Source organism: Daldinia vernicosa (genome assembly GCF_022497035.1).
Source record: "Daldinia vernicosa strain CBS 139.73 unplaced genomic scaffold F5Y00scaffold_9, whole genome shotgun sequence".
Classification (NCBI taxonomy): domain Eukaryota; kingdom Fungi; phylum Ascomycota; class Sordariomycetes; order Xylariales; family Hypoxylaceae; genus Daldinia; species Daldinia vernicosa.
This window is the reverse complement of record NW_025953925.1, coordinates 555,424-582,050: the sequence shown is the minus strand read 5'-3', so window position 1 is coordinate 582,050 and position 26,627 is coordinate 555,424. Positions and strand designations below refer to the sequence as shown.

Sequence of the window (26,627 nt, the reverse complement as noted above, 5' to 3'; positions counted from 1 at the left end):
TGCAAAGAGAGTATATCTTGATGGGCTTGCAATACGACGGAGGAGCATATACACGACTTGAGAACCTTCTGATTAATAGGCCTATGATCTTCAGGATGCGATGCTGTGCATGAATGAGTTTGGGGGGATTAGTCCCTTGCGGTCGTCTTGGAAGGTTTGTACTTCCCATCCTCGCCTCCCAACTAGTCGTTCAATGATAAACTAGAGGTTGGTTGGTGGTCGTCGAATAGAGCAAGGTACAGGAGGTATGTAAATGCTGATTGGACCGGATCGATGCAACTGCACATGAGAGAAGGTGGGATAGGTAATGGATGAATCAGATACAAGAAAAGATTAGCGCCGATATCTGGTGTCAAGTATTTTCTGAAGCAATGCGCCAGGCGTGTTTCAGACTTACAGGGAAATCACAGGGGAATGGGGAATGGATAGAAGGTCGCAGGGATTGGGGGATCCGCGTGCCAATGGCAGGCACCCTTTCGTAGTATGGTACCATTCAGCGTCTTTCCCTCTTGGCATCGATTGGCAGGGGAAGCTTGAATAGATGATGGCAGGATGGATTGTGCAGGTGCGTGCCTAATACCCCATACATACAAGCGTACCTGCAGTAAACATGCCCCTAATTCTCAATACACCTCCGATAGAAAAGATGGCCTGAGTAAGGTGAGGTAGCTTCCTTAATGCAATGTGTGCTTATTAGTTAATAGAGCAAACTGAGCTGGCGAGTAAACCGTAATCAAAATAATCATGTTAAGTGCATTTACATTTCCTCCGTTTAAAGCAGCAATTAAAATGGCCAATTTGCTAAGGACGCCATTAATACATCGTTTAATCATTATTAGTTTTCCTAGGTTAGAGTTTGTCAACGATTCCTAATTATATACTCATTTGCGAATTTTACCATCGGGGAGCTAAAAGAGCCCCGGTACTTTGGTACTTCTTAGAATACATATCTACTACATGTACCTTGTAATTGAACATTATGTACGTGCGCAACTAATATCTCAATAAGCAGTGATAAATCCTTTTCACCTTTTCCCACCCTCTTCCCCTGTCGTCTAACCTTGTTCCTGTCATCCGCGATGTACTAGCATACGGAGATTACATGCTGACCCATACATAGCCCCAATTGGATTCTAACTGTGAGCTGTCTAAGACTTTAAACCGTGGACAAATAGCTAGGGCAGCACAGCAAAGCAGCAAAGATGACAAACTAACAGATTCAAAGACAACAACAGTCAAGTAGGATCGGGACTGTCTTATAGCATTCTTTGTCGTCTTGTGGCATACCTGCTTCTTACGGTATGCAAATGACATCCATCCCACTAAACTATCCTACGCGAAAGAGCTTCAATCCGCGTGGAAGAAGGCAACGTTAATATATTAAACCGCGTACGAAATCGTGAATGTATCGCATTCCGCTTATAACTCGATAAAGTATGGTAGGATGTCATGTCACTCTGCTATCACTGGAGTAGACTTGTGATACTCGCCGCCTTAACTTTGTCAAACCCCTATTCGCTTATACCGTATAGGTTGATAGCAAGAACGGAAGGGCTTGTTTTTAGAGATATGTTGCTTGGGTTGGTGTTACTTTGCTGTCTACCTACTTAGTTATTTTTATTGTAGTTATTATTTAACATCGCTCAGAAATAGTTATTATGGATGAGCTCATCCATCTTGGTACACTAGTGAAGATAGTTGATGACGATGGCGATGACATGTATTTAAAATGGTTGTCAAGTTGTCAAAAACAAACCCCTATACAAATATGGGATAGAAGAAAGAAACATGCTGGGTAGTTCAGGTCAATGCGCATACATGATCCATTACTAGAACAGTTCAGGAACCCCGAGCATGGATGGTGGGTAAAAGAAGGACCGTGAGCTGAGTCCACGTAAAAAATCCTTGTAACTTGATTTTAAGGTAGTACTCGCCCGTCTACATATCTACACCTACCTAGTGTATGTAAGAACCCCTGCTCTCTGTGGATAACAGAAGATATTTCCCGAATGAAGACTTTGAGCGAGGCGAGAGAGGTCGCACGGGATCGACGTGCCCTCATTCTGTAATAGATGTACTATGTAAGGTTGTCGATGGGGCAAACAAGACGCTTTGTCCACCGGGGGATACATACGATACGACGTCAGGATCGATACACGAATAGAAAAAGAAGGGTTCTTGAGTATATCGATAGATTTTGTTAAGACTCGCGGTATAATATGTCGAAAAGGGGGAGATCCTTTACGAGAAGATACAAGCTACTGCACTTAAGATTGCTTCCTCTCCACGCCGTAGCCGTAAAGGGGCAAAGGGTTAGAACCCGACGTATTACGAATAACAGCTATCGAACTTGCATTGCGTCGCCCATACGTAGTAAATGCTGATTATAGTTCGCGGCGCTGGAATTAACGAATACGGACCCGAAAATAAGCAAGTATTACATATATGTATACGGCGCACGCGGTGAACTTGCCTATTTACACACCTACATAGGTCCGTAGATATATCTAATACTATCTATCTATGTACGTAGTATTTAGTAGATCTACATACATACATACATGCATACCTACATATGTAGTAGCTGGCCTGACAGTTGTGGTTCACTTGCGATTTAGATCCTAATCAGCTGTGCAACCTCTTTTCTGTATGTATTACCAGGGTCTTCATATTAGAATCTATTAGAATCGGGGGCCTCCTTCGGGACGGACCCTTTTTTCAACTTAACTCGCGATCAAGATGGAAGTATTGTGTCTTGTCTGACGTCCTCTGTAGAGTACCTAGGTAGGCAACGGGTTGTGGCTCCTACAGGCTTCTCCATGCAGCCACGTTTCTGTGATGAGGGTGTGTGGAATAATGAAATATGGCATATGGTAAAGTATGCATTTAATGTAAAGGAACTCGGGGCGAGCATGTAGAAAGTACAATACTACGTACATTCAGGTTTACGGTTTACATTAGTAGGTATATACATAGTACAACAACCGGCGTTAAAATAAGTTGAAAGTGGGCGCGGAATGTCGTGCCCAATCTCGCTCGCGGATTCCTTGCAGGAAGGGACAGGAACAGATATTCCCATATCCGGGCAAGCGTGTACTTCCTAGGCGAGTACCTTTCCCATCCCGGCTAGCCTAACCTGGTTGGTCCATTTGCATTATGCCATTCTAAGCACACTTATCCATATTTTTCTTCTCCGTCTACTCCACTCTAAATCTCTTCTTTCCTACCCGACTGCACCGGCCAGACCTGGTAGACCTGGCAAGTGCCTGAGTCGACCCCAGCCAGCCGAATTCATTAAACCCCCCGAACTCCTCGCCTGCTTTTCTCTTGACCCTACTTACTTGAGTCCTCTTCGCAAGATCAGTTGTTCTATTCAGAACCCCTCCCTCTCTTTTTTTCTTCTTCTCCCTTTCTCGCCTCACAGTCTTTCGTGTTGCAGGCCATTAACACGCAATCTCCTATTCTTCTCGGAGAGCCCGCATCCGAAGACGACTTCATTTTCTCTTACTCCGCAACCGCGAGACGTTTTTATTGACTACGAGCGTTTATCCCGACTGTCCGGCACAACCGCAGCCCCGTCCTTAACATTTAGTTCATTGCACCATTAGAGCTACCATTCAACGTCCGGTCTACCTTGTTTGATCCTCGGAAGCATCTTGTTGACTATTTTCTCTGTTTCGTCACTTGACATTCGAGCATTCGCGTCTCCTTATCCTTGTTTCGATAAGCAAGATTGTAATCTAATTCGGATCGTTGTACTTTCCTAATTGGGTTTTGGCGAACTTATCAACAAGGCAACAACGACGAGGACGCACTTGCAGGACGTGGGCTGAGATATAGTCCGCGACTCAAACCGCATTGCACAATTATTATCTAGGGCGCGGTCTGTGCATACTAGAGGCGAGGGATTTAAAGTTCTAGATACTTGCCAACTTTCGTTTTGCCGGCTTAACGATTGCCTTGCGGTTTAGCTTACGCACGAACCCTTACGCTTAGCCATTTGCTAGAGGTAAAAGACGGCTAGAAAAAAAAAAATCGATCAGAATATTGCTCGGGCTGGACTCGGCGTTACACCACACATACGAATACACCTCGGTAGAGTTATCCAAGGAAGATTAGCTTAGGGATAGGCAGTGCCTTAGCTCCCTTATCGATATCAGGACGACTTGAGCATAAACGACACCGCGAACGATTTTCTACTTTATAACTATTGATAAACCCGATTTATTTCCCCAGGGTTTTGGCTGATTTTGTTAAACGATCGAGAAACTGCATAGTATATCATGTACTCACAACAAGCGGCGATGGGCACTGCGGTGCCCCAGAAACCGGAGACTTTCATGCTTACTACGGAAGCGCAACAAGCATTACCACATGACGCCCAAGTGGCCTTGCAACAAGTTGACAATTGTGAGTCTGAGTCCTATACAGTTAAGTTATATCCCCCCGCGTTTAGTCGCTTACAAAGGGCTACAGTAAAATATTTCCTTATCTCGGCGCCTGTTGACTGGCTGCCTGAACAATACATTCGACGTTTCCTATTACCGACAGGTGAATATGTCTCCTGTGTATTATGGAATAACCTATTCCATATCTCAGGTACAGACATTGTGCGATGCCTTTCTTTTCGATTTCAGGCCTTCGGTCGCCCTGTGAAGAATTCCAAGAAGTTCGAAGAAGGAATATTTTCTGATCTGCGAAATCTCAAATCAGGAACAGATGCTTCCTTGGAAGAGCCGAAGAGTCAGTTTTTAGACTTCTTGTACAAAAATAATTGCATACGAACGCAGAAGAAGCAGAAGGTCTTTTACTGGTACAGTGTGCCCCACGACCGTCTTTTCCTGGATGCGCTGGAAAGGGATTTGAAGAGGGAAAAGATGGGTCAAGAGGCTACAACTATGGCTGTTAGTGAACCGGCCTTGTCGTTCCAGTATGACTCTTCGCAATCCCTCTACGAGCAATTGACGAAGGCCCAACAAACCAATTCTTCGTCTTTCAACGCCCAGCAAGTCTCTTTTCCTCAATCTCAAGATCCACCCCCTGTGATGAGGGGAATGGATCCCATGCCTCCCCCGCAAATGATGCCTCAGTCGATGGCCCCTTTAGCGGATGGGATGGACGCCATGGTACAATACAATACAATGGCAACGATGGCCCCGTCTATGCCTCAGCATATGCAGCACGCAGTCAAGAGGGAGCCTGACTTCAACCGTATGCAGTACAACCAGAATGGTGTACCGATGGCTCATAGTCACGTGCGCCATGCCTCAATGCCAGCTTATGGTCTTGAATACTCGCCCGCACCCTCATTTGTCTCGTCGCATCTCGAGGATTACGGCAACCGAGGCATTTCATTCGAGCCAATTACACCTCCTCAGCAAGCATTAGCAATGGGAGCTGAGCCGGCCTATATTGTAAACGAGGAGACTGGACTGTATACGGCAATCCCCGATCATATGGCTGGGTTGAGCGGGATGATGCAGTTACCGCCCTCTAACCTGGCCGCGACACAGTTTTCGCGTGCTTATGGCGCCAATAATGTCTATTCTGTGATCGAAGGATCGCCGACGTACAAGCAGAGAAGACGGCGTTCATCCATCCCTCCTTCAGTATCGGCGATTGCGGGTGCGGGTGCTCAAGCGCAGGTAGCTGCTCACCGGCCCTCGGATCTGAGGAGGTCGGTTTCGGCGTCGGTCGGCCCCGTGGCGGAAGGTGACGAGTCTCAGAGCAACTCCCCTCCCGGCCTATCATATAGCAATTCAGCGATATCTCTAACCAACCAGCAACATATGGAAATGTCAAGACATGGCACCCCACTATCGACGGTGGAAGGTAGCCCCGCTCTAAACCCGATGTCTATTGAGCAACATGACTTCGCTTTCCTTAGGAAGGAAATGGGTTTCGACGACTCGCTTCATGAGCAGCGGGTGACGCAACCTGGAGCGAACGTGGTTCGCAGAGCTCGCTCAGCTACTGTTATGGAACTGGGACCTTACCCTCAGAAGTCTCATTCTTGCCCAATTCCTACGTGCGGTCGTCTCTTCAAGCGCCTCGAACACCTGAAGCGGTAAGATCAGATATTTTTTTTGTTGCTTGCGTGGTGCACCGTTGTGTATCTGACTAAATATCTAGACATGTGAGAACACATACCCAAGAAAGACCCTACATCTGCCCCTATTGTAGCAAGGCGTTCTCTAGATCCGACAATTTAGCACAGTATGGCTCCATTTTTCTTGTTTGTTTCGTTTGTCAACTTGAAGATCCTGTGATGAGCAACGATGTTTGTGCGTTTGTGCGATATACCTTCAGAACGAAACCCAGCAATCATTCGAATTAAGTGACAACATAAGCATACATCAACTCATCATGCGGAACGACAAGTTTAATCGATATGACAGAGACTAATCATTATTATAGACACAAGCGCACACATGACCGCGGCGAGGGCGCTGAAGGTGCGCTGAACCTGTCGGGTGAAGAGGAAGAAGAGTTCTCTGGCGAGGATCAGCTCGGCCCGCTCGAGGAAGCTTCGCCTAACTCGGACCCAGGGTATGACCCGACCTCGTTAGGCTCTATTGCTACGTCGATGCCTACATCCAATGGGCTTTCTGAGGACGGGATGCCCCAGTCAACCTACAACCCTTTGCACACGCTAAGTATGCCCATGACAATGAGCACACCAACAGGATCAGCAACAGGATCAATGTAATTGACGTTGCGTCCTGGGGTTTATGGGGTGCGTATAATGTGATATAACTGTCTATTATACGGCGGTCTTAATCCGGGGCTTAAGTGGGTTGACTTGCATGGTATAATTTGATTTAGACGTAGGGGATTTTATTTACAGGCGTGGGCTGGGCGCTCTGTGTTCAGCATTATTCTCGTTGGGGAGCGATTTGTTTTTGCTCACTTTACGCATGGGGGATACCATGGTGGAAAAAAAGAGGTCAGAAGCGTTTGATAGACGGACGGCCGGAAGACGTGAAGGGAAGGGAACAACTGATCCACACAGGATCACAGGAGCCATGTTCCTCCCTCGAAAACGACAGGAAAGCGCAGGAAGTCGACGGACCACTAGCACGCATGCATTTGTATATATATTCGCTTTCTTCTTTTGTTACTTTGACTTCGTGGCCGGCTGTAGGGAGGTACGGGAGATGATACCAGTTTTTTTTCTTTTATCTAGGGGGCCATAGCTGTCAGCTTGTTCTTTCGGGGGACTGCGAGCTGAAGACCAAGAGGAAAGGGAAGAGAAGAGGGCTTAGTATAAACTTTAAGCTTCAACAAATATTAACATCTATAACATCTAAAAGGTACTTAGCTATGTCCCTGGTGCCGAACTTGTTTTGGAAGTGATGTAACTTACCATAGCAGGGCCATGTGAGTTCGTGGAATGCTTCCAACTTATGTACATACAATCATTTTATGTATAATAGGTGTAGACTGGTCAATTGGTTGAAAAGTGCGTTGATTATCGCAAGTCTGGTGGCCTTGCAGGCCCTACTTATATACCTCTATGCAGCACATATTACGGCTTTAATCGTACCTTAATCAAGTACCTAGGTGACGTGGATTATTCGTAAGCTACTTTTTAATAAAACAATTACGGACAGGCCAGGCCAGGCGATTGTTTTGGTTGGAACTTAGGTAGATTCTGCCTACATAGCCATATCCCAAGATCAGGTCCAAACTCGACGCAATAACCCTTCGTAAATAAACTCAGGGCATATGTAAGTTTACTAGGTACCAGCTGGATGTCTCACTAGGGCGAATAGGGTGGACGGCGATGCCGTGTATTTAAATAACTACCGTTTCTATCTAATGCCTTGAATGTACCTCCTAAGGTAACGTAAAATTCTACTTGATCTATGAAGACGATGTTAATCATACCCACATCTATTTTCCACATCATCTTCGGGGTATTATCCAATCTCTCGATTATACAATGGCCGTGTGAGTGAGTGCCGATTCGCTCTTGTCGTACGTATCCTGAACGCAGAATAGAGGTTGCCCTCGTACTTCTTGACATTCCCTTGTTATCCGGGTTTCGATTTGATAGGTATGAACATATGTATAACTGGCCTTATGCTTTCTTGGACAATTCATATGCAAGATCATCCATAATCTCAAAAATCCTGCCAACGTCCCGGTTCACGTCGGGTCCCTGATGCTGAATCACAGATTTCACATAGTTTCTGTGCTCTGTTGCGAGCCAACTCAAGACGTATTGAAACTGATCGTCCTCCGAGCCGATTGCATCGCCGTCGATGCGTAATTTAGTCAGGATCTCCAATTTCCACGGTAGAAAGTTTTTGAGCCTGGCATCTTCAAGGTAAGTCGGATCTCGGAGTAGATGGTTGCGTTGCCTCCAATCTACGGGTCTTTCATGACGCAGCACAACTTCGATAATATCCCTACGCATCTGGACAATCGTCAAACGCATGTTGTCAATATCAGCCCTTATCTCAGTAAGATCGTCAGCGGTACTTTTAATTGAGGTTTTAACCTGATCACCTAATAATTGTAAGGTGGCATCGATAATCTGATTACAATCAGGAGTATTAGCAGACATTTTGCTGATTGTTGCTGCCGTGGCTGGTTATGGTTGTGAATCGAACAAGTGCGTACGGCGTCGAAGTAGTGCGGGTTTGATGACTGCGGGGGCCGTGGACACGTCGCTCCAGAAGAATATATATGAGCTGATGCAGAGGGGAATAAGAGTAGGAAGATTGGTGTAGTTTCTTGTGGATGCGCTTATACAATGCGATTCGTTGTAAGACATTGATGTACCCATCTCACAACACATCGCTGGATGAATCTGGGTGAGTCGCTCGTCGTTGTCACTCATTCTTTCACCGTCGCCTCCTCTTCCCACCGCTTCTACCACCAGATCTCCTATCATCCCCTTGGATCTCAGCAATGTCCTTCTGGCTTAGTTTCAGCATACCGTTCCTCAGCTTTCCTACTGCAGGAGCATCGACAGCCCTCTCAAATTTTCTGACTTTGGGTTTCCCTTTTGTGGCCGTACTCGTAGGACGCTCGAGGATGATGCCATTCTCGCGAGCCTCCTTACGCCTCTTGGTCTCGCGCGTCGTCGCGGCGGCTACGATGCCTTTCCGATGCGACATGGGCATCTTGGCCTGCTTGAAGATGCTCGACTTGGAGCCGAGCGCTGCTAGCCGTAGGTCCGTAGCTAGATGGCGATTGCGACCCGCATGTTCTATGCTGCCGTTGTTCTGGCCCGACCCGGAGAGGAGGTGCGATTCGGATAATAGACGTTGTAGCGCTAGGTCGTTTTTTAGAAGTGAAGGAGCATCTTCGTCCGCGGCATTTTTGTGCTTTGTCGCCGGGGTGGAAGAGGAAGTATTTGGGTCTAAAGATGAGGAAGGAACACGCGAGGATAGGTAGGCTTTGCTCTCGCGTTTGGAGAGGGGATCGGTGGAGAGCGTAGGAAGTTTGCTCGTGTGGGTGACTACTTCAACGACCTCGACTGTCGATGAAGTATGTGGTGTGGATTCTGATTCTGATTCTGATTCTGATTCTATTTCCGACTCGGAGTCAGATACGCCGCCCCAAGAGTCCTCAGAGGCTTCGTCTGAGTCGGAGCGCAGGTCTTCGGGTTCGTCAGTTTGTACCGGTTTTGAGGCGGTATGTAACGGATCTAACGGCGCAAACTGGGCTTCAAAGTGCTGGCGGAAGATAGCTAGAGCTTCTTCTTGGGATACCGAGGGTTCGACTTTCTGCGCGCGCGACTTGCGTTTGCCGAGTACTGTAGCCATCTTTCTGGATGTTGAAGTTGGAGGAAAGATGAAATAAAAATTTAGTGGATCCAAACGATTTAAACTGTAAACTGTTAAAACGTTATTTAGAGAGGTATCCTATATATCCACCAATCAATGAGCTTAATTGGCTTTATTAGTTTAAGTACTGACGCTAACCTCATAATGGATAGAGATCTAAAGTTGAAAAGCCCCGCCATCCTTAAGGTGAGTTTAGATATAGGTGCCTATTATTATTATAAAACGTATTATAGTACTTTTTTTTTAATTTTAAGCTGTTTGTTTTATATGAACATCACCCCAACACCTGTATAAAATACTACAATAATTACCTACCTACCTAAGGTATTTAAAACACCATGACACGGTTTAGGCCATGTATAGACCTACACGCCGGCCAGGTCAAGCAGATCGTGGGCGGAACCCTCGATAGCTCTACCGCCGAGCTCAAGACCAACTTTGTCTCGCAGCATTCCGCCGCGCACTTCGCCCGTCTATACCGAGACCACAATCTCGAGGGCGCACATGTTATCATGCTGGGCCCTGGAAACAATGACGCTGCGAGAGAGGCCCTGGCCGCGTGGCCCGGTCATCTCCAGGTCGGGGGTGGTATCAACGACCAGAACGCTGCGGCGTGGATAGAACAGGGCGCTAGTAAGGTAGGTTGATATATGTATGATTTATGATTTTCATATATAATATATAATGCAGCATTGTTGATTGCGAGTTCTAGTAGGTCATCATCACATCCTTCCTCTTCCCCGGAGGCAAGTTTAGCCAGGAACGTCTGGACGCCGTGCTGGCTGCCCTCGGTGGCCGAAAAGATAACCTCGTTATCGATCTTAGCTGTAGGCGACAGGGTGACGAGAAATGGTTTGTAGCTATGAATAAATGGCAGACTATCACCGATATGGAGGTAAACCAAGGTATGTATTTAGATGTCTATCCTCTCCGGCTGGAAAGCTTACCCTCCCATTAAGAAACGCCTAACTGAATGATACGCAGAGTCTATTAAAACTTTAGAACCGTACTGCTCCGAGTTCCTCATCCACGCTGCTGATAATGAGGGCCTCCAGAAGGGCATAGACGAAAAACTCGTCGAGAAGCTTGCAGAGTGGTGTAGCATACCCGTGACATATGCCGGTGGCGGAAGAAATCTTGACGACCTTGAACTTGTCAAGAAACTGAGTCGTGGAAAAGTAGATCTCACAATTGGAAGTGCCTTGGACTGTTTCGGCGGCACAGGGGTAAAATTTGATGATTGTGTTGCGTGGAATGCTAAGCAAGGGGAATAGGGGAATAACCCCGATAATAATAGACAAAACACCGGCTAGGGAATAGAAGAATCTTTTAATAGAACGTGCATACATGAGGGGAAAAGCCTACTCTACTTTGCGACGATAGATAAACTCTGAGTATCAGTCTCACCTACCCTTCGCGACAAGAAATCCGGTTGACAAGGTATAACCACAAACCACAAATGCAGCCCATCAAAAGATTCAGGGACGCCAGCGTAGCTCCGGGTACGGCATTTCCGAATGACTGTAGGTATAATCTTCGTCAATATCGTTATCCATCAACTGCTCGACCCTAGTCCACCTCTTTTAGTTGTCTCGATACATATTACTACAACGTTCCCGTAACTTTACGACCTCAACTCCTCCAGCTCTAGCTCCAGCTGTCGGATACGTTCACTCTGGTCCTGCGTTCCAGATCCTACCCGCTTCTTCAAACTGTCTACTTCGTCCGTCAGATGACTGATCTTTTGGCCTTGCACGCTAATCATGTTGGTCTGAGTCTCTAACAGCTGCTTGATCTCCTCCAAAGTTGTTTCGACGACGCCTGGGCCAGCAGTTGGACTGTTCGACGATGCTGAAATAGGGGCTGCTGTAGCCGAGGTTGATTGGTAAGTTGGCGATTTAATTGCGGGTGCCGCTTTCGGTGGCGGCGCAGAGGTAGTCTTGGTTGGAGAGGGAGGCGTCGGCTCAGATCGTGCAGGGATTGCGCTGCGCTGGGTTGGCTTTGAGATCTCTTCGAAACTCGACGTCTCATCGTCTTCTCCTTCGTCTTTATCTTCATACTTGGAGGCTATCGCAGCCATGGAGCGATTCTGCTCCTTTATCGTGGGAGGCGAAGATCGCGCGGCGACTGGTGCTGGCTCGGGTTCTTTTTGAGGTGTGGGCTTAGGTGCAGGGGCCGGAGCTGGTGCTGAAGCAGGTGGTTGGTAATCAGCAGGCACTTCAACAGGTGCACTGCCCTCATAGATGCTTTCAAAATCGATCTTCGGTGGCAGACCGGTTTTGCCAGACAGCCAATCACTAGCACCGATACCAGGTTTGACGCCAGAAGCTGGTGGGTAAATATCCGATTGGAATGTCTCAGCCCGTCGAGGGACAGTGAAGGAGATTGGCTCGATGTATGTGTCGTTAACCGTCTTGTATGCCCTCATGACTTCATTTTCATGGACCTTTCTATTGTGAGCTGTGATATTCATAATTAAAATAGATGGAATATGGTCACTTACATTCACTCCGCGCTTTGGAACGAAAGCAATACCTCTCTGAGGCTCAATCGACTTATACTCGGAAAGGAATTCGAACTTGTCGTTCTCATACTCAAAGTATCGGATGTTGCCATCTCTAATGCAATCTAGATTAGATGCTTATTTTTGATCAATGTTAAAGTTGGTAAGACTTACCCCTTTCCGGCGAGATACAAGCAGTTACAGGCGTCGTCTATGTCGAGGTTAGTTATGCAATACGTGAGAACTGAAGACTGTCTTACCCCAGAAAGGCATGCAAACGCCGGAGATGCTATCAAGAGTGTTTAGTATAATAGGCGTGTTGTTGCCAGGCTCCCAAAGAGCAAGCTGACGATCACTCATACGAGAGAAGCCGGTGGTAGCAAATCTGTTATGTTCTCCTAGCCAAACTGTTCGGCTATTTTTGGCACCCTCGTGGCCCGGTCCTTCATGTGCAGGGCGCTCTTGTCGTACATCCCATACGCGAAGTTTCTTGTCTCTCGAGGTTGTAACGAGCATTGTGCCATTGGCATTCCACGACAGGCTTTGAACAATATCAGGGTGTTTGAGCGTATGGGCAGCAGTACCGGTGCCTACATCCCATATTTTGATCGTGAAATCCCCAGAGGCAGAAGCAAGTATATTCTCGGCAGCAGGATTGAATAAGACCTGACCAACCTTCCTCGAGTGACCGGTCAATTTAGAAACGGGAGCTACGTCGGGTGGTTCCTCGGCATCTGTTAATAGGGTGAAGCCCTGAGGCACTTCCCAAATCATGATTTTGCCATCTTCGGAAGCTGATGCGATTAGACGATCATTAAAGGGGTTCCTTGAGCAATAACATTAGGTTAAGGTCTTCGAATAGGGGGGGATCAACCACTCCAAGGGTCGCGTGCGCACCAGTCGGTATCGAGAACGGCAGCAGTGTGGCCACGGAACAGAGGAATGACATCGGGGAGCTTGCCCTTCTCACCCAAGGGGATGACAGCAAAGGCACCTCCACCACTAGCCTCCCAATTGACGGAGAGATATTCTGGATTGGCCTGTTGCAACCGGACCCGTCAGCTCCTGGGCCTACCATGCAATGCAGAATGCAGACAACATAAGAGGGGAGGAAGACCAGACCTTAACCAAGTTGGTATCCCAAGCATTTCGGCTTATACGTATATTATCATAACAGAATTCCTTCCGTGTAGATTTGCCGAAGACATGTCCTTAGTCCTAAGGTTAGTCGGGTCATGCATGGCAAATCGTAGGGGAGCGCGTTGGGGGCGTACGGTACTTGGACGCTCGAACAAAGCGCCCAGACATGATTGGCTGTAGGCAGTAGGAAGTAGGAATGTGATTAAAGTAATAGGATAGGTAAATAGAAGATGAGGTATCAATCGGCGCGATTGTAGCGTAAAAAGGGTAAGTACATAGAGGGAGAGAGGAAACTGGTAGATGGTAGATAGGGGAGAACGAGGCAGCAAAGAAGCAGTAAAGATATTAGGTAAGGGTACGTCGATTGATTCAAGGAGTGGAATCTGAAGCTATGTACCTGGGTACCCCCTGTCGAATTAGTTGCTGCTAGCAATTAAATCAGCGGCGAGCCTCCTGAACTCGAACGAGAACAAGTGGATAAGGCAAGTGGGCAGGTGGGGTTTTGCACCGTACCCTGCACCTGCACACCCCGGAAAGAGAGGTTCTGAGGTTGTGCAATGCAAACCAGCTGAAATCACGTGTTCGTCTCGTTTAACTACGCTAAAATGTCCTATCGGCTTTTTAGGTACATAAGGCTCTTTAGCAGTTTAGGCCTATTAGGTACTTTACCTAGGTACCTTGGGTAACTCAGGCAACCTAGCGCGTCGACGCGCCCGCCTCTTTGAACTTTTTCTCTCCAAGAGGCGGTTTCCCATAGCTGTCGCATCTCCTCCCATAACTTCCCAGCCTCACCAACAGTCCGCCAAATTCAATATCTCAATATCGTTAATATGGCAGCTTTGTAAGTATATCCTGTGAAGCTGCTACCGCTTATTTTACTAATTGAGGGGCTTTGATAGTGAGAACTTCGATAATATCTTCCTGGACTTATCCAAAGAGTCTGGGAAGTGCCGATTCGCAGAAAATGGTCTCGGTTGGAAACCTTCTGCGGGCGGCAACACCTTCACGCTCGACCGCAGCGACATCGCCAACGCGCAATGGAGTCGTGCTGCAAAAGGCTACGAGGTTAAGATTCTCAAGAGATCCTCCGAGCTTGTCCATCTCGACGGTTTCCAACAAGAGGTAAACCATAGTAACTATTTGGTTGAGATAGGTCTTACAGTTACTGACAATATTGCAGGATCTAGAGCGCCTGAGCAAAATATTCAAGAACTGGTACAGCATAAATCTGGACCCTAAAGAACATGCATTACGAGGCTGGAACTGGGGTAAGACTGAGTTTAGCAAGGCCGAGCTTGTCTTCAATGTTCAGAACAAGCCTTCCTTCGAAATTCCCTACTCCGAGATTTCAAACACCAATCTTGCTGGCCGTAACGAAGTTTCCGTCGAATTCGCCGCATCGAACGAGGACGATACGGGCACGAACGGACACCTAGGTGGTGCACGAGGTCGCGGCAAGAAATCCGGTGCGGGCAAAGATCAGCTCGTAGAGATGCGTTTCTATATCCCCGGCACTACCACCCGTAAAGAGACGGAGGGAGAGGAAGCAGGAAGCGGTGCCGAAGAGGAGAAGAATGCTGCAACTCTATTCTACGAGACACTCATGGACAAGGCCGAGATCGGCGAGACCGCAGGTGATGCGATCGCTACTTTCTTGGAAGTTCTGCACCTTACGCCACGGTTCGTTAACTTGGTTCTTATTTATTTTGGAATGCTTCTAATCGTTACTATATAGCGGACGGTTCGATATCGACATGTATGAAGCGTCGTTTCGCCTCCGCGGCAAGACGTACGACTACAAGATACAGTATGAGGCTATCAAGAAGTTTATGGTCCTTCCGAAGCCAGACGATCTGCATTTCATGCTATGCATCGGGCTAGATCCACCTCTCCGCCAGGGACAGACGAGGTACCCATTCATAGTCATGCAGGCCAAGAAGGATGAGGAAGTGACGATCGATCTCAACCTCACCGAGGAGCAGCTGAATGAGCAGTATAAGGATCGTCTACAACCTCACTATGAACAACCGCTGCACCAGGTTATTACCTACATTTTCAAGGGCCTTGCTAATAAGAAAATCACCTCTCCGGCCAAGGATTTCATGACACACAGAAACCAGTTCGGCATCAAGTGCTCAATCAAAGCGGCGGAAGGATTTTTGTACTGCCTCGAGAAAGCCTTCATGTTTGTACCGAAGCCCGCAACCTACGTGTCGTATGACCAAACGTCTTCTATTGTCTTCTCCCGTGTTAGTGGCGCGGTCTCCGCATTATCAACTTTCGATATTGCGGTTCATATGAAGAGCGGTGGGGCGCCTCATCAATTCAGCAATATTAATAGAGAGGATCTGAAGGCGCTCGAAGGATTCTTCAAACTCAAAGGCCTGCGCGTAAAGAACGAGATCGACGAGGATGCCAATTTACTTGCTGCTGCCCTTCGCCAGGAAGTCATGGATGAATCCGAAGAGGAAGTGGTCGGTCCTCGAGCGGACCGTGGTTCCGCCGACGAAGATGAGGAGAGTGTGGATGAGGACTTCCAAGCCGAAAGCGAGAGCGATGTCGCCGAGGAATACGATTCGGCTCACGAATCGTCTGGTTCGGGGAGTGCGGAGAGCGACGTTGATGGTGGGGAGGACCGGGATGAGGATGAAGAAATGGCAGACGAGGAAGAGGAACCGAAGCCCAAGGCCAAGAAACAGAAAACCGGGAAATAAGGCCGAGCCTCTCCCCCGTGTCTAAATGGCCCGGCGTAGACTTTTAAGTTTTCATCGTTGAGTAGTTCAAGGGTAGGATCTGGCGGCAACGGCGTTACGGAGGCTTTGACGGCTTTGCCCAAGCACAATCGTTGCGTTTTTTTTCTCGTACGGCTTGCGGATTTCGTACGAAGCACGTGGCTGACTCGACCGTCTTGTATTGAGCGTAGCATACATATAGGGACAAGCACATCGAAGTAGTGCTTCACTGGACCTATACAGCAGCTAGTCATAATGATACCACATGATAAGCCTTCTAGGCATCTTCATGGATTAATTCATATATTGTGAATTTGAGTACATGGCTCTAGAGGATTAGGGGTGTCATTAAGGACTATATTCGGGTTAGTGAGTGTAAGGGGAAAACGTTAACTACGGGATTCTCGTTTCATATGCGATGTCTAGATAGTCTCCTACCTATCTTCTGAGGCCTCGACGGGATCTCCGTTGCCAAGCAGGGACGGTTCGAAACATGGTTAACTGTCCAGCGGACCGCGGTTTTCTAGTCGACGCCGTCTGTAGGTGAAACCCCACCGGTACCTAATCGTCTGCGGATCGCTTTTTTCTTTCTTTCATTTCTACGGCTAATGGTGGGTAGATCCGTTTTTGTTAGATAACTTTAAAAAGTTGGTATCATTCTCATATGACAAGAAGGTTGCAAGAGGACATGCGAGGTTTTTAATCAGAATATTACATACGTATGTAGTTATATCTATCAAGTATGTCCTATTCGACCGCGGAATGCTAGGCGAGGCTCCTATGACGTAGAAAAGAAGAGTTAGAAGAGTAGATCCTCCCGTACCGGTACATAAACATGGTACGCATATATGCATGTACAATACGTAAATCTTTACATAAGCGTGGTTTTTAAGGAGCATAAACACGGAATAAACCTTACCTTAACTCGGAAGGCCCTAAGTACGGGCACCGGGTATCTCCATAGCTTCCAGGGAAAGTATGAGGTTGTAATATCCCCCTTTTGGCATGGCCTGTTTCTAATTTTTACCCGTCAGCTTTCTGCGCCTACATACAGCCTACAGCCTACAGCCTACAGCTTACAGCTTACGGCCTACATGTATCTTACGAACCGCACACTGCGTACTAATGCGTATTGTACCTTGTGTATGTAGTACTGTACCTAACCTTAATACCTAAATACAGATAATATGTCGTCAGTCTATCAGTTGAATTGTTTCTTCATACCTTATTTGCCATTTGCCGTATAATACATTTTTGTTCCCCTCCCCATATTTTTATTTGTTTTTTTTGTTATCAATTCCTTCTTCCCGTCTGTTCTACATCTTTCGACACGGCAACGAATAACAATTTCTACAAAGGACAACTGCCTACTCCAATAGAAGATTAACCCTATGCAAGCAACTACACTTAGCCTACCTTAGGTCCCATGTCCGACCTGCCTAGATTTTATTTGCATGGTTTAAGGTCAATCAATCTAATCAGCCGACTCCGCATCGCGTTGCCTTCTTACGAATTACGAACATAAGACGTCGAAGGAGACTTGCAGACTGCAAACCCCCCAAGCTCGCCGCCCCCCCACTGCAAGAGGACCCTTTAGATATCAATAGCCACTCCGCTGTGCCGTGCTCCTTTTTCTTGTACCAAAAATAAAAAAAGGGCAAAAAGAAAATAAAAAAAAATAAACGTCCGACCCTATTTTTCCTCTCCACTCGAAGTCGGTGCTCTCTTATTTCCATTATTATTCGTTATTATACGGAATAATCGTTAAAAAGACGGTTTATTATTCGTCAATCATACAAGACAAGACAAGACAAGACGTGTGGACGTTCTTTCCACACACACCCCCATACCCCCATATTACCTTTCACTCGACACCCACGTACAACCATAATAAATGTTCACACAGCCTACGCCGCCATCGCCGGGTCTTTTCCCGCCTCTCACACCTTCCACAACCGCTCCACCGGCATCTCCCTCGTCTCCAGGTAGAGGCAGCAGGCTACGAGGCTTAATACATCTGCATCTCTTGTCGCGCGACACGTCCAGCCTCGTCCACCACAATAGGACCGTTCCTCAAGACACATCCACATCCACATCCACATCTGCACCTCCAATACATCCTGCAATACATCCTGCTTCCCCCACCACTACATCTGCTGTTCCTCATGAGGTCGACTCCGACCCGCTCAATACAGCAGATCCAAACGACGATTCGAGTAGGACCCATCGCCGCCGCGCCAGTAGATTTTCCGAGGCTGCTTCCGAGGCTTTGTTAAACTCAAGATCCGCATCGAATCCTCTACTTGAGACCGAGGAGCATTCGTCAAACGCAAACGCAAACATGACGCGGACACGGTCAGCAACTACGAGCGACGTCGCTCACGATGTGTTACCAACCATACGCTTCTCGGCATTCTTCGATACACGATCAAACCGACCATCTCTTTCCTTCACCCCGATTTCGCGTACGTTACCGACAGGCAAGGAAACAATTAAGGTTGGTAGATACTCGGAGCGGGAGAACCATGCCCTCGTGCCTATCAACACGCCGTCTGCTGCACCTGTGGGTTTTAAGAGCAAGGTAGTAAGCCGTCGTCATTGTGAATTCTGGTTCGAGAAGGGGAAATGGTATATCAAAGATGTTAAAAGTTCTTCTGGGACGTTTCTCAACCACATTCGTCTGAGTGCTCCTGGTACTGAGTCCAAACCGTTTCCCATTAATGATGGCGACATAGTTCAGCTAGGAATAGACTTTAAGGGTGGAGAGGAGATGATTTACCGTTGCGTAAAAATGCGCATAGAGTTAAACAGGGGCTGGCAATCAAAACCTAACACCTTCAAGTACGTTGTTGTACACCATATCATTTTCGTAATCCCTCAAGACCTCAAGAGTATTCCTACCTTACATTCGCACTTCGTTCTTTTGTCATTTCCATACGGTGATGGCGGCTAACAAATCAACAGCATGGCAACACACAAGCGCTTAAGAGACTTGACGTCACTGTCAGCTTCATCAGCCCATGCGCAGGATTGCTCCATCTGTCTAAACGCGATAGCAGTACGTATTATTATTATTATTCTGAGCGCCATCGGATCCTATAGTTTGTGTATTCGATACTAATATATACCTCTCTAATAGCCCTGCCAATCGCTCTTTGTGGCGCCTTGTTCTCATACATGGCATTACAAGTGTATTCGAGAAATGTTAAATGGGCCGTCGTGGCCAATCTTCATATGCCCCAACTGTCGGGCCACAGCCGACCTAGACGCCGAAGTAGACGAGCCATCTGACGAATGGCAACAGCTGGACTCGGGCATAGACGATGCTCAGGAAGAGAAGTCTACTCCTCCAGCTTCTCAACTGAACGGCGAAGCTGCGCCGCTTGCAATTTCCCAGTCGAACGTCGAAGGTAGCTCACGGCTGTCGTCGGGCGAAGGTGATGCGGGTGACATGACAATGCAGATGGACGCTGCCGCAGCACAGTCAGTCCTATTAAGACATGCCGTGACAGAGCCAGTCCCTATACCCAATGCGACACCACGTGTGAATGGTGGCGATCGGTCTACGACTAATCGGACACCATCACCAAACAGCAACCCCCCGGGGCCCGGCCACGAAGGCCCAATCACTCCACGCAACGACGCAGGCCCGTGGGTGTTTGATGGTAACCCAGCGCGAGTAAGCCAAGAAAGTACTCGGCGAGCTGGTATGAGCAGCCTGGACGCTGCAGCACAAGTTGAAGTGGACAGATCATAGAAAAGCCGCCGTCGTCGCCTTTTGTAGAGTCTAGGTTTATTTGTTGCCTAAAGTGGACACGTCTGCCCTTGAAGACTCGAGTGGGAGATGAGGAGAAGGGCGTCGTATAGCAATGCTGCAGTGCCATATGTATAGTTGAAGATTGAAACCCGACGAATACGTCGTAGTCTTCGGCAGCATACGCCCATGTCAGTGTTTTGAGATGGCTACGACATAGAATTTTGACCTATATTGGATTCTCATGGGTCATGCCGAGTATGGGAAGGGGTAACACAGGGGTGAGATTTGGACGACGTCTACTCGTTAGAATCAGGGGAAACTATATATTTATCTTTTATATGTTTACTCCCTATTCAAGATAGACCAGGCCGGGGCCTCAGAACTGGATATCATACCGGACTAGGTCTATTACCGATATCTTTGGAAGGCGTATGGAGAGCGAGAGCGTAGGTCCGAAGATAATATCTCACAAGATGAGGTGGATGAGTGTATAATTCCCAGGAGTTAAGAAATATGGCTATTCGCAGGCGCTTTCAGTTCCGGCGTCTTGGGCCCAGTTTGTCATTTGTCTTCCTTTTTCTTTGGGGGGATATGGGGGGTCTACGAAGCATCTTGTCTACTGGAGTTGTTGTAAAGTATAGAATGCATTCAAGGTTGAACCTGGGGGGAGGGACATCAGCCATGGCTATGGGAGTCGGATATAGGTATCTTGTGACGGCATAATACTATTATTATGAATTGGTCGCAAAGTCACAATAGCGAATTGAGATTTTAGGCTGCCTTATACTTTGGCATCTGTAACTTTAGATTATACTCACTCATATTTGGAGAAGGTGATGCGAGACTACATGTACCTACTACCTACGGTATATATGCAGTTGCCCTTTTCCCCAGCCCTATAAGCTTATTAATCAGGCCAAGTATTCCGTGCAGAGTGGGGAAAAGGTACAATACAAGCATTACATCCTGCCGTATCTATCCGCTATCTGCTAATGAGAGCTTAAAGAATTAGCTGCAATTTGCAATTTTAGGATTTGCGAGCTCGGAGACAAGGCGTGAATTTCGGAGGGTCCAATTCTACATCCATTGTACCCATGTACGCATTTCTTTACTTAGATTTGTAGTTAGGTATCTACCTATTTTTGTCATCAATGGATTCATTGTTAGCCCGGTCTCAAAGAGAAGAATAATAAGCCTCACCGACTAAAAATGGATTTATGATCTACATTTTTGCTTTTTTTGATTTTGATCTTCTTCTCTTTTCAGCTTCTTCTGCAGGCACAGGCACTATACTCGTGTTTTCCCGCTAACGCCGAAAAGCGAATTGACGTCGGAGATCAGAACTTTATATTCTGGTTGCGCTCAGTTTGGGAGCTGACGTTACTTGGAAGGGCGACGACAGAGTCCCAAAGAACAACCGCTCGGTGGTTGGTTGAGCAGGCCGCTCGGAACGACGCCATGGCGACTACTGCTGGGTACGATGCTAGGCAATATTGTATTATTGCTCGGAGCCTCACAAGCTAATCCGAGCTGTAGGGCTTTCATAGCGGGCGGTATCGCCGCCTGTGGTGCCGTCACGGCCACGCATCCCTTCGAGACGGTTAAGATTCGGTACGCATGCCCATTGTCCCCTCGTCCAAACAACACAAAGGGTTTCTAGGGAGGCGGGACGCAACTAACAGGGAATAGAATGCAGCTCCAAGGCGAGCTCCAGACCAAGGGCCACCAGCCGCACCACTACCGCGGGCCCTTCCACGGCGTCGGCGTTATCGTGCGGAACGAGGGCATACGCGGCATATACCGCGGCATTGGCTGCGCTTACGTTTACCAAGTTCTCCTAAACGGGTGCCGATTGGGTTTCTACGATCCCATGCGGATCCGGCTGGCCTCGCTATTGTTGCGCGACGGCGCAGCGCAGAACCTAGGGATTAATATGTTCTGCGGCGCCGCCTCGGGCATCATCGGCGCGGCCGCCGGCAGTCCATTTTTCCTCGTCAAGACGCGGCTCCAGAGCTACTCGCCCTTCCTACCCGTCGGCACCCAGCACAACTACCGCAACGCCATCGACGGCCTCAGCCAGATATACCGCGCCGAGGGCTTCGGCGGCTTGTACCGCGGCGTCGGCGCCGCTATGATCCGCACGGGTTTCGGCAGCTCCGTCCAGCTGCCTACGTATTTCTTCGCCAAGAGGCGGCTCGTCAGACACCTGGGCATGGAGGAGGGCGCGCCGCTGCACCTGGCCAGCAGTACGGTGTCCGGGTTTGTCGTGTGCTGCTTTATGCACCCACCTGGTAAGTCCCCAATCCCATCCCATCCCATATCATTTTTTTTTTGAGATGATCCATCGGGTAGACCAGACAGACGCATGCTAACATAAGATGACCCAACAAGATACGATTATGTCGCGACTGTACAACCAAAACGGCAACCTGTACAAGGGCGTATTCGACTGCCTAGGCAAGACGATCCGCACCGAGGGCTTCTTCGCTATATATAAGGGCTTCCTGCCACACTTGACACGCATCCTACCTCATACTATATTAACATTGTCGCTAGCCGAGCAGACGAATAAGCTGATACGCAAACTTGAGATCAAGATATTGCCTGCTCCGACGTTAGGAAAGGCCTGAACGGGGTCTAAGGCTAGACGACGTAACGTGACCGGGGACGACAGGGGAAAGGAAGTCGAGTAAGGGGGCAAAGCCAGCTTGAACATGGTGTCGGTTAGGGAAGACATTGTCTAAATAGAGCGGAGATATCCGGTATATGGTATTTATGTATTCACGGTATTCAGGTACCACCGCGTTTCATCATAGAGAGATGGGGGTAGGTGGGTTAGTTATACTTGTGGCCTATATTCAGGCGCCATCTTTTCTCTCTCCGGGTAGGGTCGGCGAGTTAGATATGGGATAGCGCTGTAGCTGGGACAAGCATGTCCGTTAGATTTACTTACTACATGTTCATTAGATTTGCTACTAGTATTTTTTTCACGAGAACCGGAGTGTTTAGAAGATAGAAATATTTTTGTTATTCACAGACTTCAGTCGCCGGTTTTTCGTATTGGTTGTCAAGGTGAAGGGAGGTAGGGAAGTCCCGGAAATACATAGAGGTAAGCTAGGTAGCTATCTGCTATTGGCGTATAGACCGTTGGCATCCGTAGCATAGCTTCCGTCTAGTCCCTGCTCTATCCCCGTTCCCGTCGTCGTCGTCGTCGTCGCCAATTTCACCCCGCCACCGCTCGTCGCCTAGCTCGTCGACCGGTGCGCCGCAGAGGCCGCAGTTAGTAGCATTACTACTTGTGATGTTTCCCTCGTAGTCATGATGATCGTGATCGGCATCCACAGGCCGCCGCAGCAATTTCCCCGTCGTACGCACGACGTTCGCCACGACAGAAGGGTAGCTGGCTTCGACTTCGCCGAAGTACCGCCCCAGCACGTCGTCGATGCTCAGGTCCCGGTGCGAAACTACCGCACCGCCTACACCTACACCCCCGCTCCCGTTGGTAGCAGCACTGCTAATCTTGGCCGCTTCGACAGGCGGTAGAAGCCCGATAAGCGGCGGCGAGGCCTGCGAGATATACAGCACGAGTTCCTTGCGGAACAGCTCGCGCAGCGGGCTGTAGATGGGGAGGTGTCGGGCGGTCTGGGTGGGGATGCCGTTGGTGGAAGCGATGTTGTTGTTGTTGTTGTTATTGGTGGCGTCGCTGGGGAAGCCCGCGGGGAACCCGTGGTTCAGGCTGGAAGGGACGGGTACGGCGCCGTCGTTGACAAGCCATGGTAAGGCGAATCCGCGGCCTTTGGCGGTCTCGGAAAGGGTCAGCTCGGCGAGGGAGGTGGTGCTGTGGCCGAGGAGGAGGGCGTCGCAGCTTTGGGCAAGGGAGGTGGCGAGGAGGACGTGCCGGACTAGGAGGCGGTGGATGTCGGCGCGGGAGGTTGTGGAGGGGAGGGATTGGAGGATTTGGGAGAGGCGGTGGGAGGGGGAGGGGGAGGAGTCTTGAGGGGTGGGAGTAGGGGTAGGTAGAGAGGTCCAGTCGATGGAGGGTAAATCGAGCGCGGAGCTCAGGGGCACGGTTTGCAGGTTTGCGTCTGGGAAGCGGGTGCGGAAGGCGGCGATGTAAGGGTCTTCATCTTCATCTCCCTCCCTATTACCTTCACCATCCCCATCCCCATCCCTTCGTCCCCCCCTTACAGTCGAAGAAGAAGAAGGAATAGTAGTGTCGTCGACGACATGCACGGCAACGTACTCGAACCGCGACGTCTTCTGCCCCCTAGCGCGCTGCTGCCGCACATTCTCCGTCAACACGTGCAGCAGCGCCGTCGACGACGGCCCGCACGACAAGCCGACCAGATACCGCTGCTGCGGCCGCCTAGTAGTAGGGCCTACCTTATTATTAGATGGCCTAGGCGCGGCGGTTTCGCGCTGCAGGGCCTCGAGGCGCTTGATGGCTTTGCTGGAGACGTAGTATGCGAAGCAGGTCCTAGGCGACGTTAGTATGTACGATGGTTTTTTTAATTTATAATTTATATATATAAGTAAATAATAATAAATAGCTAGACGTAATATTATATAAGTATCTTCACCTACTTGCACACGGTCTCGGCACCCCGCAAGTCGATGGTGCCCTCGTGGTCCTTGCACCGGTTGCACGGCCGAGAAGACCCCGCCGTCTCGGCCGGGGTTGATGCCGCTGTCGTCATTCTATTCTATTCTACCCCTCCGATGAAGATTTCTGGTTTGGGGTGGAGACGGGAGTTTATCGAGGATGAAAAGATAATTTAGTCTTTGGTAGGTTTAAGTTATGGGTTTGAATTTGACTCATGAATAATTCTTTCGCGGGAGTCACGTGGGCCCGTGTTTCTTGAGCTATGCATTGCCCCTGATACCTACCCCTGATATCCGATTTGCGTATGGACACCAAGCGCATAGACGTGCTTTACTAAACAACGTACCTAATATTTTCAGGAACCCGTTCTTCTTTTAACTATTATATAATTAGATTCAAACCTATAAAAATCTATAACTTTGTTTCTTCCCTTCCTTAGAGAATTGACTTGGTATTACAGTTTACTATCACCGCTCATCTAGTCGTACTAAACAGCCAGCCGAAGTCGCTCTCTTCAAACCACTGGCGGTCCTTCTCCCACGCGCGGGTTATCATATCTCTTCCGAGGCGTCCGCATTCCTCCACCTGCTCCGCCGACCCCCAGCCCGGGACTACCATCCCAAAGGAGACCAGGTGAGCGCCGACTTGGATCGCCGTGCGGAAAGCAAAGTCTTCGCTTACTGGGCCATAGCCCTCCACAAATCCCTGAGCCATGAACAGACCGGCTGGCTTATCCTTGTATAGCTTCAACTCGTACAGTTCTGCGAGCATTTGACCGACGTCGAGGTTAGGCTTTCCTATCTGTGACATCTCCCAGTCAATCACAAACATTGGCACGTCCGCTCCCTCCTGGATTTGGGCCTTGGGAAGAAGAATGCTGATGAGGTATCTATCAGTGAACTGGCCACAGGAAATGAATGGGCCTATAGCACTTACTTTCCTGTCCAGAAGTCTCCATGGATAACCTGGAGCTGATTGTCGTCCTCTAGCTCTGCCGCGGCCATCTTCCCTACCTCTTCGAATATATCTTCAGCGCTTCCGAGGACATTTGGAAACTGCTTGGCTCGATCTAGAAGCCACGAGAAATTAATTGTGTGCTTCAACTGCTGCAACTCCTTATTTGCGGCCACCGCCTGTCGCAGCTCGGGCTGTTGCGCCGCCCAGTTGTGGAAGCCTTTAAGCCATCTGCCCAATGCCTTGCCAAGCTGAAGACTTTGGTGTTTTGTCGTCTCTAGATCAGCACCGGATACAACTGTCAAGGTATGCATTTTTAAATCAATGCCGTTCTGTAGATATTCCTGAACTTGGGTGTTGTTCGTCTCGTCGAAATGGTAGAGCCTGGGTGTCCTAACGATGAAATTATAAGGATCATTCTCATCGGCCCTGCCGACGATAGGAAAGGCCGATAATGCTTTGAGACATTCTTCTTCGATGCGCTACCAAGAGTCAGTGTTGACTATTGCAAATATCTAAGGTTAAAGGTTTATTTAGTAGGCACAACATACGCAACGAGATAGAGTCAACTTAAAGCCCGGTGAGGTCGCAATGTAATCCTCGGAATGCTTAACGGCAACTTGTTGCGTACCATCCTCAAGCGGCTGTATTAATGATGCGCGGTATATGAAGTTAGCAGTTCCCCCTGATAGTACATCGAGCGACGATGCTTCATAGGGTGTTCCTTTAAGACTCTCGAGGACTTTGGATGTGATCTCCTCACGGCTTGCCGAGCTCATGTTTGGATGTACGGAATTCTTTTGCGGGCGAGTTACATTAGTTCGATTATAAGAAGGTAATAGCTTCAGCCGAATAGATGACCAAGATCAACTGCGCAACATATATATATCTCTCTCAAGGATATTGTTGATGGGAGACAAGTTCAGATTGATATATATATAGTTTAGTTAAACAAGCAAAAACTTGACTCTTTTCATTTTCATACCTCATCAGTCCTAAGCCGTACGGATTAGTGAAGCTATCTATGATTGGACTAAGTCGCTTCGGCCAATGACTCAAGTCTAATGCAGTGATAGAAAGCGAGGAATACGAGCAATCTTGATTCGCGGGATCTACGTAATTGTATGTAACTAGTTGC

General features: G+C 48.3%; 9 protein-coding genes across 9 annotated transcripts; 5 read left to right on the top strand and 4 right to left on the bottom strand.

Moving 5' to 3' along the window:
• The first annotated feature begins 3,946 nt into the window (after positions 1–3,946).
• Positions 3,947–6,813, top strand: F5Y00DRAFT_217628 (Ste12-like transcription factor). The gene is made up of 4 exons (XM_048005599.1): positions 3,947–4,410; positions 4,477–6,067; positions 6,133–6,216; positions 6,418–6,813. The coding sequence occupies exons 1-4, from the start codon at positions 4,284–4,286 to the stop codon at positions 6,707–6,709; spliced, it is 2,094 nt and encodes a 697-aa protein (XP_047867735.1). The 5' UTR covers positions 3,947–4,283; the 3' UTR covers positions 6,710–6,813.
• A 1,856-nt stretch (positions 6,814–8,669) lies between these two features.
• F5Y00DRAFT_217609 (uncharacterized protein) lies at positions 8,670–9,827 on the bottom strand. The gene has a single exon (XM_048005598.1). It carries the CDS (start codon positions 9,777–9,779, stop codon positions 8,853–8,855), a length of 927 nt encoding a protein of 308 aa, XP_047867734.1. The 5' UTR covers positions 9,780–9,827; the 3' UTR covers positions 8,670–8,852.
• A 311-nt stretch (positions 9,828–10,138) lies between these two features.
• Positions 10,139–11,074, top strand: F5Y00DRAFT_251600 (Phosphoribosylformimino-5-aminoimidazole carboxamide ribotide isomerase; the record flags this gene model as incomplete). The annotated part of the gene is made up of 3 exons (XM_048009844.1): positions 10,139–10,438; positions 10,516–10,705; positions 10,785–11,074. The coding sequence occupies 3 exons, from the start codon at positions 10,139–10,141 to the stop codon at positions 11,072–11,074; spliced, it is 780 nt and encodes a 259-aa protein (XP_047867733.1).
• Positions 11,075–11,286: 212 nt separating this feature from the next.
• F5Y00DRAFT_217553 (DUF1900-domain-containing protein) lies at positions 11,287–13,735 on the bottom strand. Its single transcript, XM_048005597.1, has 7 exons — positions 13,578–13,735; positions 13,426–13,514; positions 13,201–13,343; positions 12,564–13,129; positions 12,478–12,514; positions 12,304–12,418; positions 11,287–12,246 (listed from the first exon to the last, which is right to left on the bottom strand). The coding sequence occupies exons 1-7, from the start codon at positions 13,609–13,611 to the stop codon at positions 11,425–11,427; spliced, it is 1,806 nt and encodes a 601-aa protein (XP_047867732.1). The 5' UTR covers positions 13,612–13,735; the 3' UTR covers positions 11,287–11,424.
• Positions 13,736–14,273: 538 nt separating this feature from the next.
• Positions 14,274–16,157, top strand: F5Y00DRAFT_259290 (SSrecog-domain-containing protein; the record flags this gene model as incomplete). Its single annotated transcript, XM_048010848.1, has 4 exons — positions 14,274–14,284; positions 14,343–14,565; positions 14,624–15,123; positions 15,179–16,157. 4 exons carry the CDS (start codon positions 14,274–14,276, stop codon positions 16,155–16,157), a joined length of 1,713 nt encoding a protein of 570 aa, XP_047867731.1.
• A 1,553-nt stretch (positions 16,158–17,710) lies between these two features.
• On the top strand, positions 17,711–20,189 carry F5Y00DRAFT_217519 (uncharacterized protein). Its single transcript, XM_048005596.1, has 3 exons — positions 17,711–19,016; positions 19,140–19,233; positions 19,315–20,189. Exons 1-3 carry the CDS (start codon positions 18,070–18,072, stop codon positions 19,930–19,932), a joined length of 1,659 nt encoding a protein of 552 aa, XP_047867730.1. The 5' UTR covers positions 17,711–18,069; the 3' UTR covers positions 19,933–20,189.
• Positions 20,190–20,965: 776 nt separating this feature from the next.
• Positions 20,966–22,949, top strand: F5Y00DRAFT_229284 (mitochondrial carrier). Its single transcript, XM_048006753.1, has 4 exons — positions 20,966–21,407; positions 21,469–21,543; positions 21,622–22,223; positions 22,324–22,949. The coding sequence occupies exons 1-4, from the start codon at positions 21,391–21,393 to the stop codon at positions 22,560–22,562; spliced, it is 933 nt and encodes a 310-aa protein (XP_047867729.1). The 5' UTR covers positions 20,966–21,390; the 3' UTR covers positions 22,563–22,949.
• F5Y00DRAFT_229283 (uncharacterized protein) lies at positions 22,950–24,700 on the bottom strand. The gene is made up of 2 exons (XM_048006752.1): positions 24,517–24,700; positions 22,950–24,409 (listed from the first exon to the last, which is right to left on the bottom strand). The coding sequence occupies exons 1-2, from the start codon at positions 24,627–24,629 to the stop codon at positions 23,062–23,064; spliced, it is 1,461 nt and encodes a 486-aa protein (XP_047867728.1). The 5' UTR covers positions 24,630–24,700; the 3' UTR covers positions 22,950–23,061.
• Positions 24,680–26,489, bottom strand: F5Y00DRAFT_229281 (kinase-like domain-containing protein). Its single transcript, XM_048006751.1, has 3 exons — positions 26,041–26,489; positions 25,472–25,971; positions 24,680–25,412 (listed from the first exon to the last, which is right to left on the bottom strand). The coding sequence occupies exons 1-3, from the start codon at positions 26,266–26,268 to the stop codon at positions 25,010–25,012; spliced, it is 1,131 nt and encodes a 376-aa protein (XP_047867727.1). The 5' UTR covers positions 26,269–26,489; the 3' UTR covers positions 24,680–25,009.
• Between the last annotated feature and the right edge of the window lie 138 nt (positions 26,490–26,627).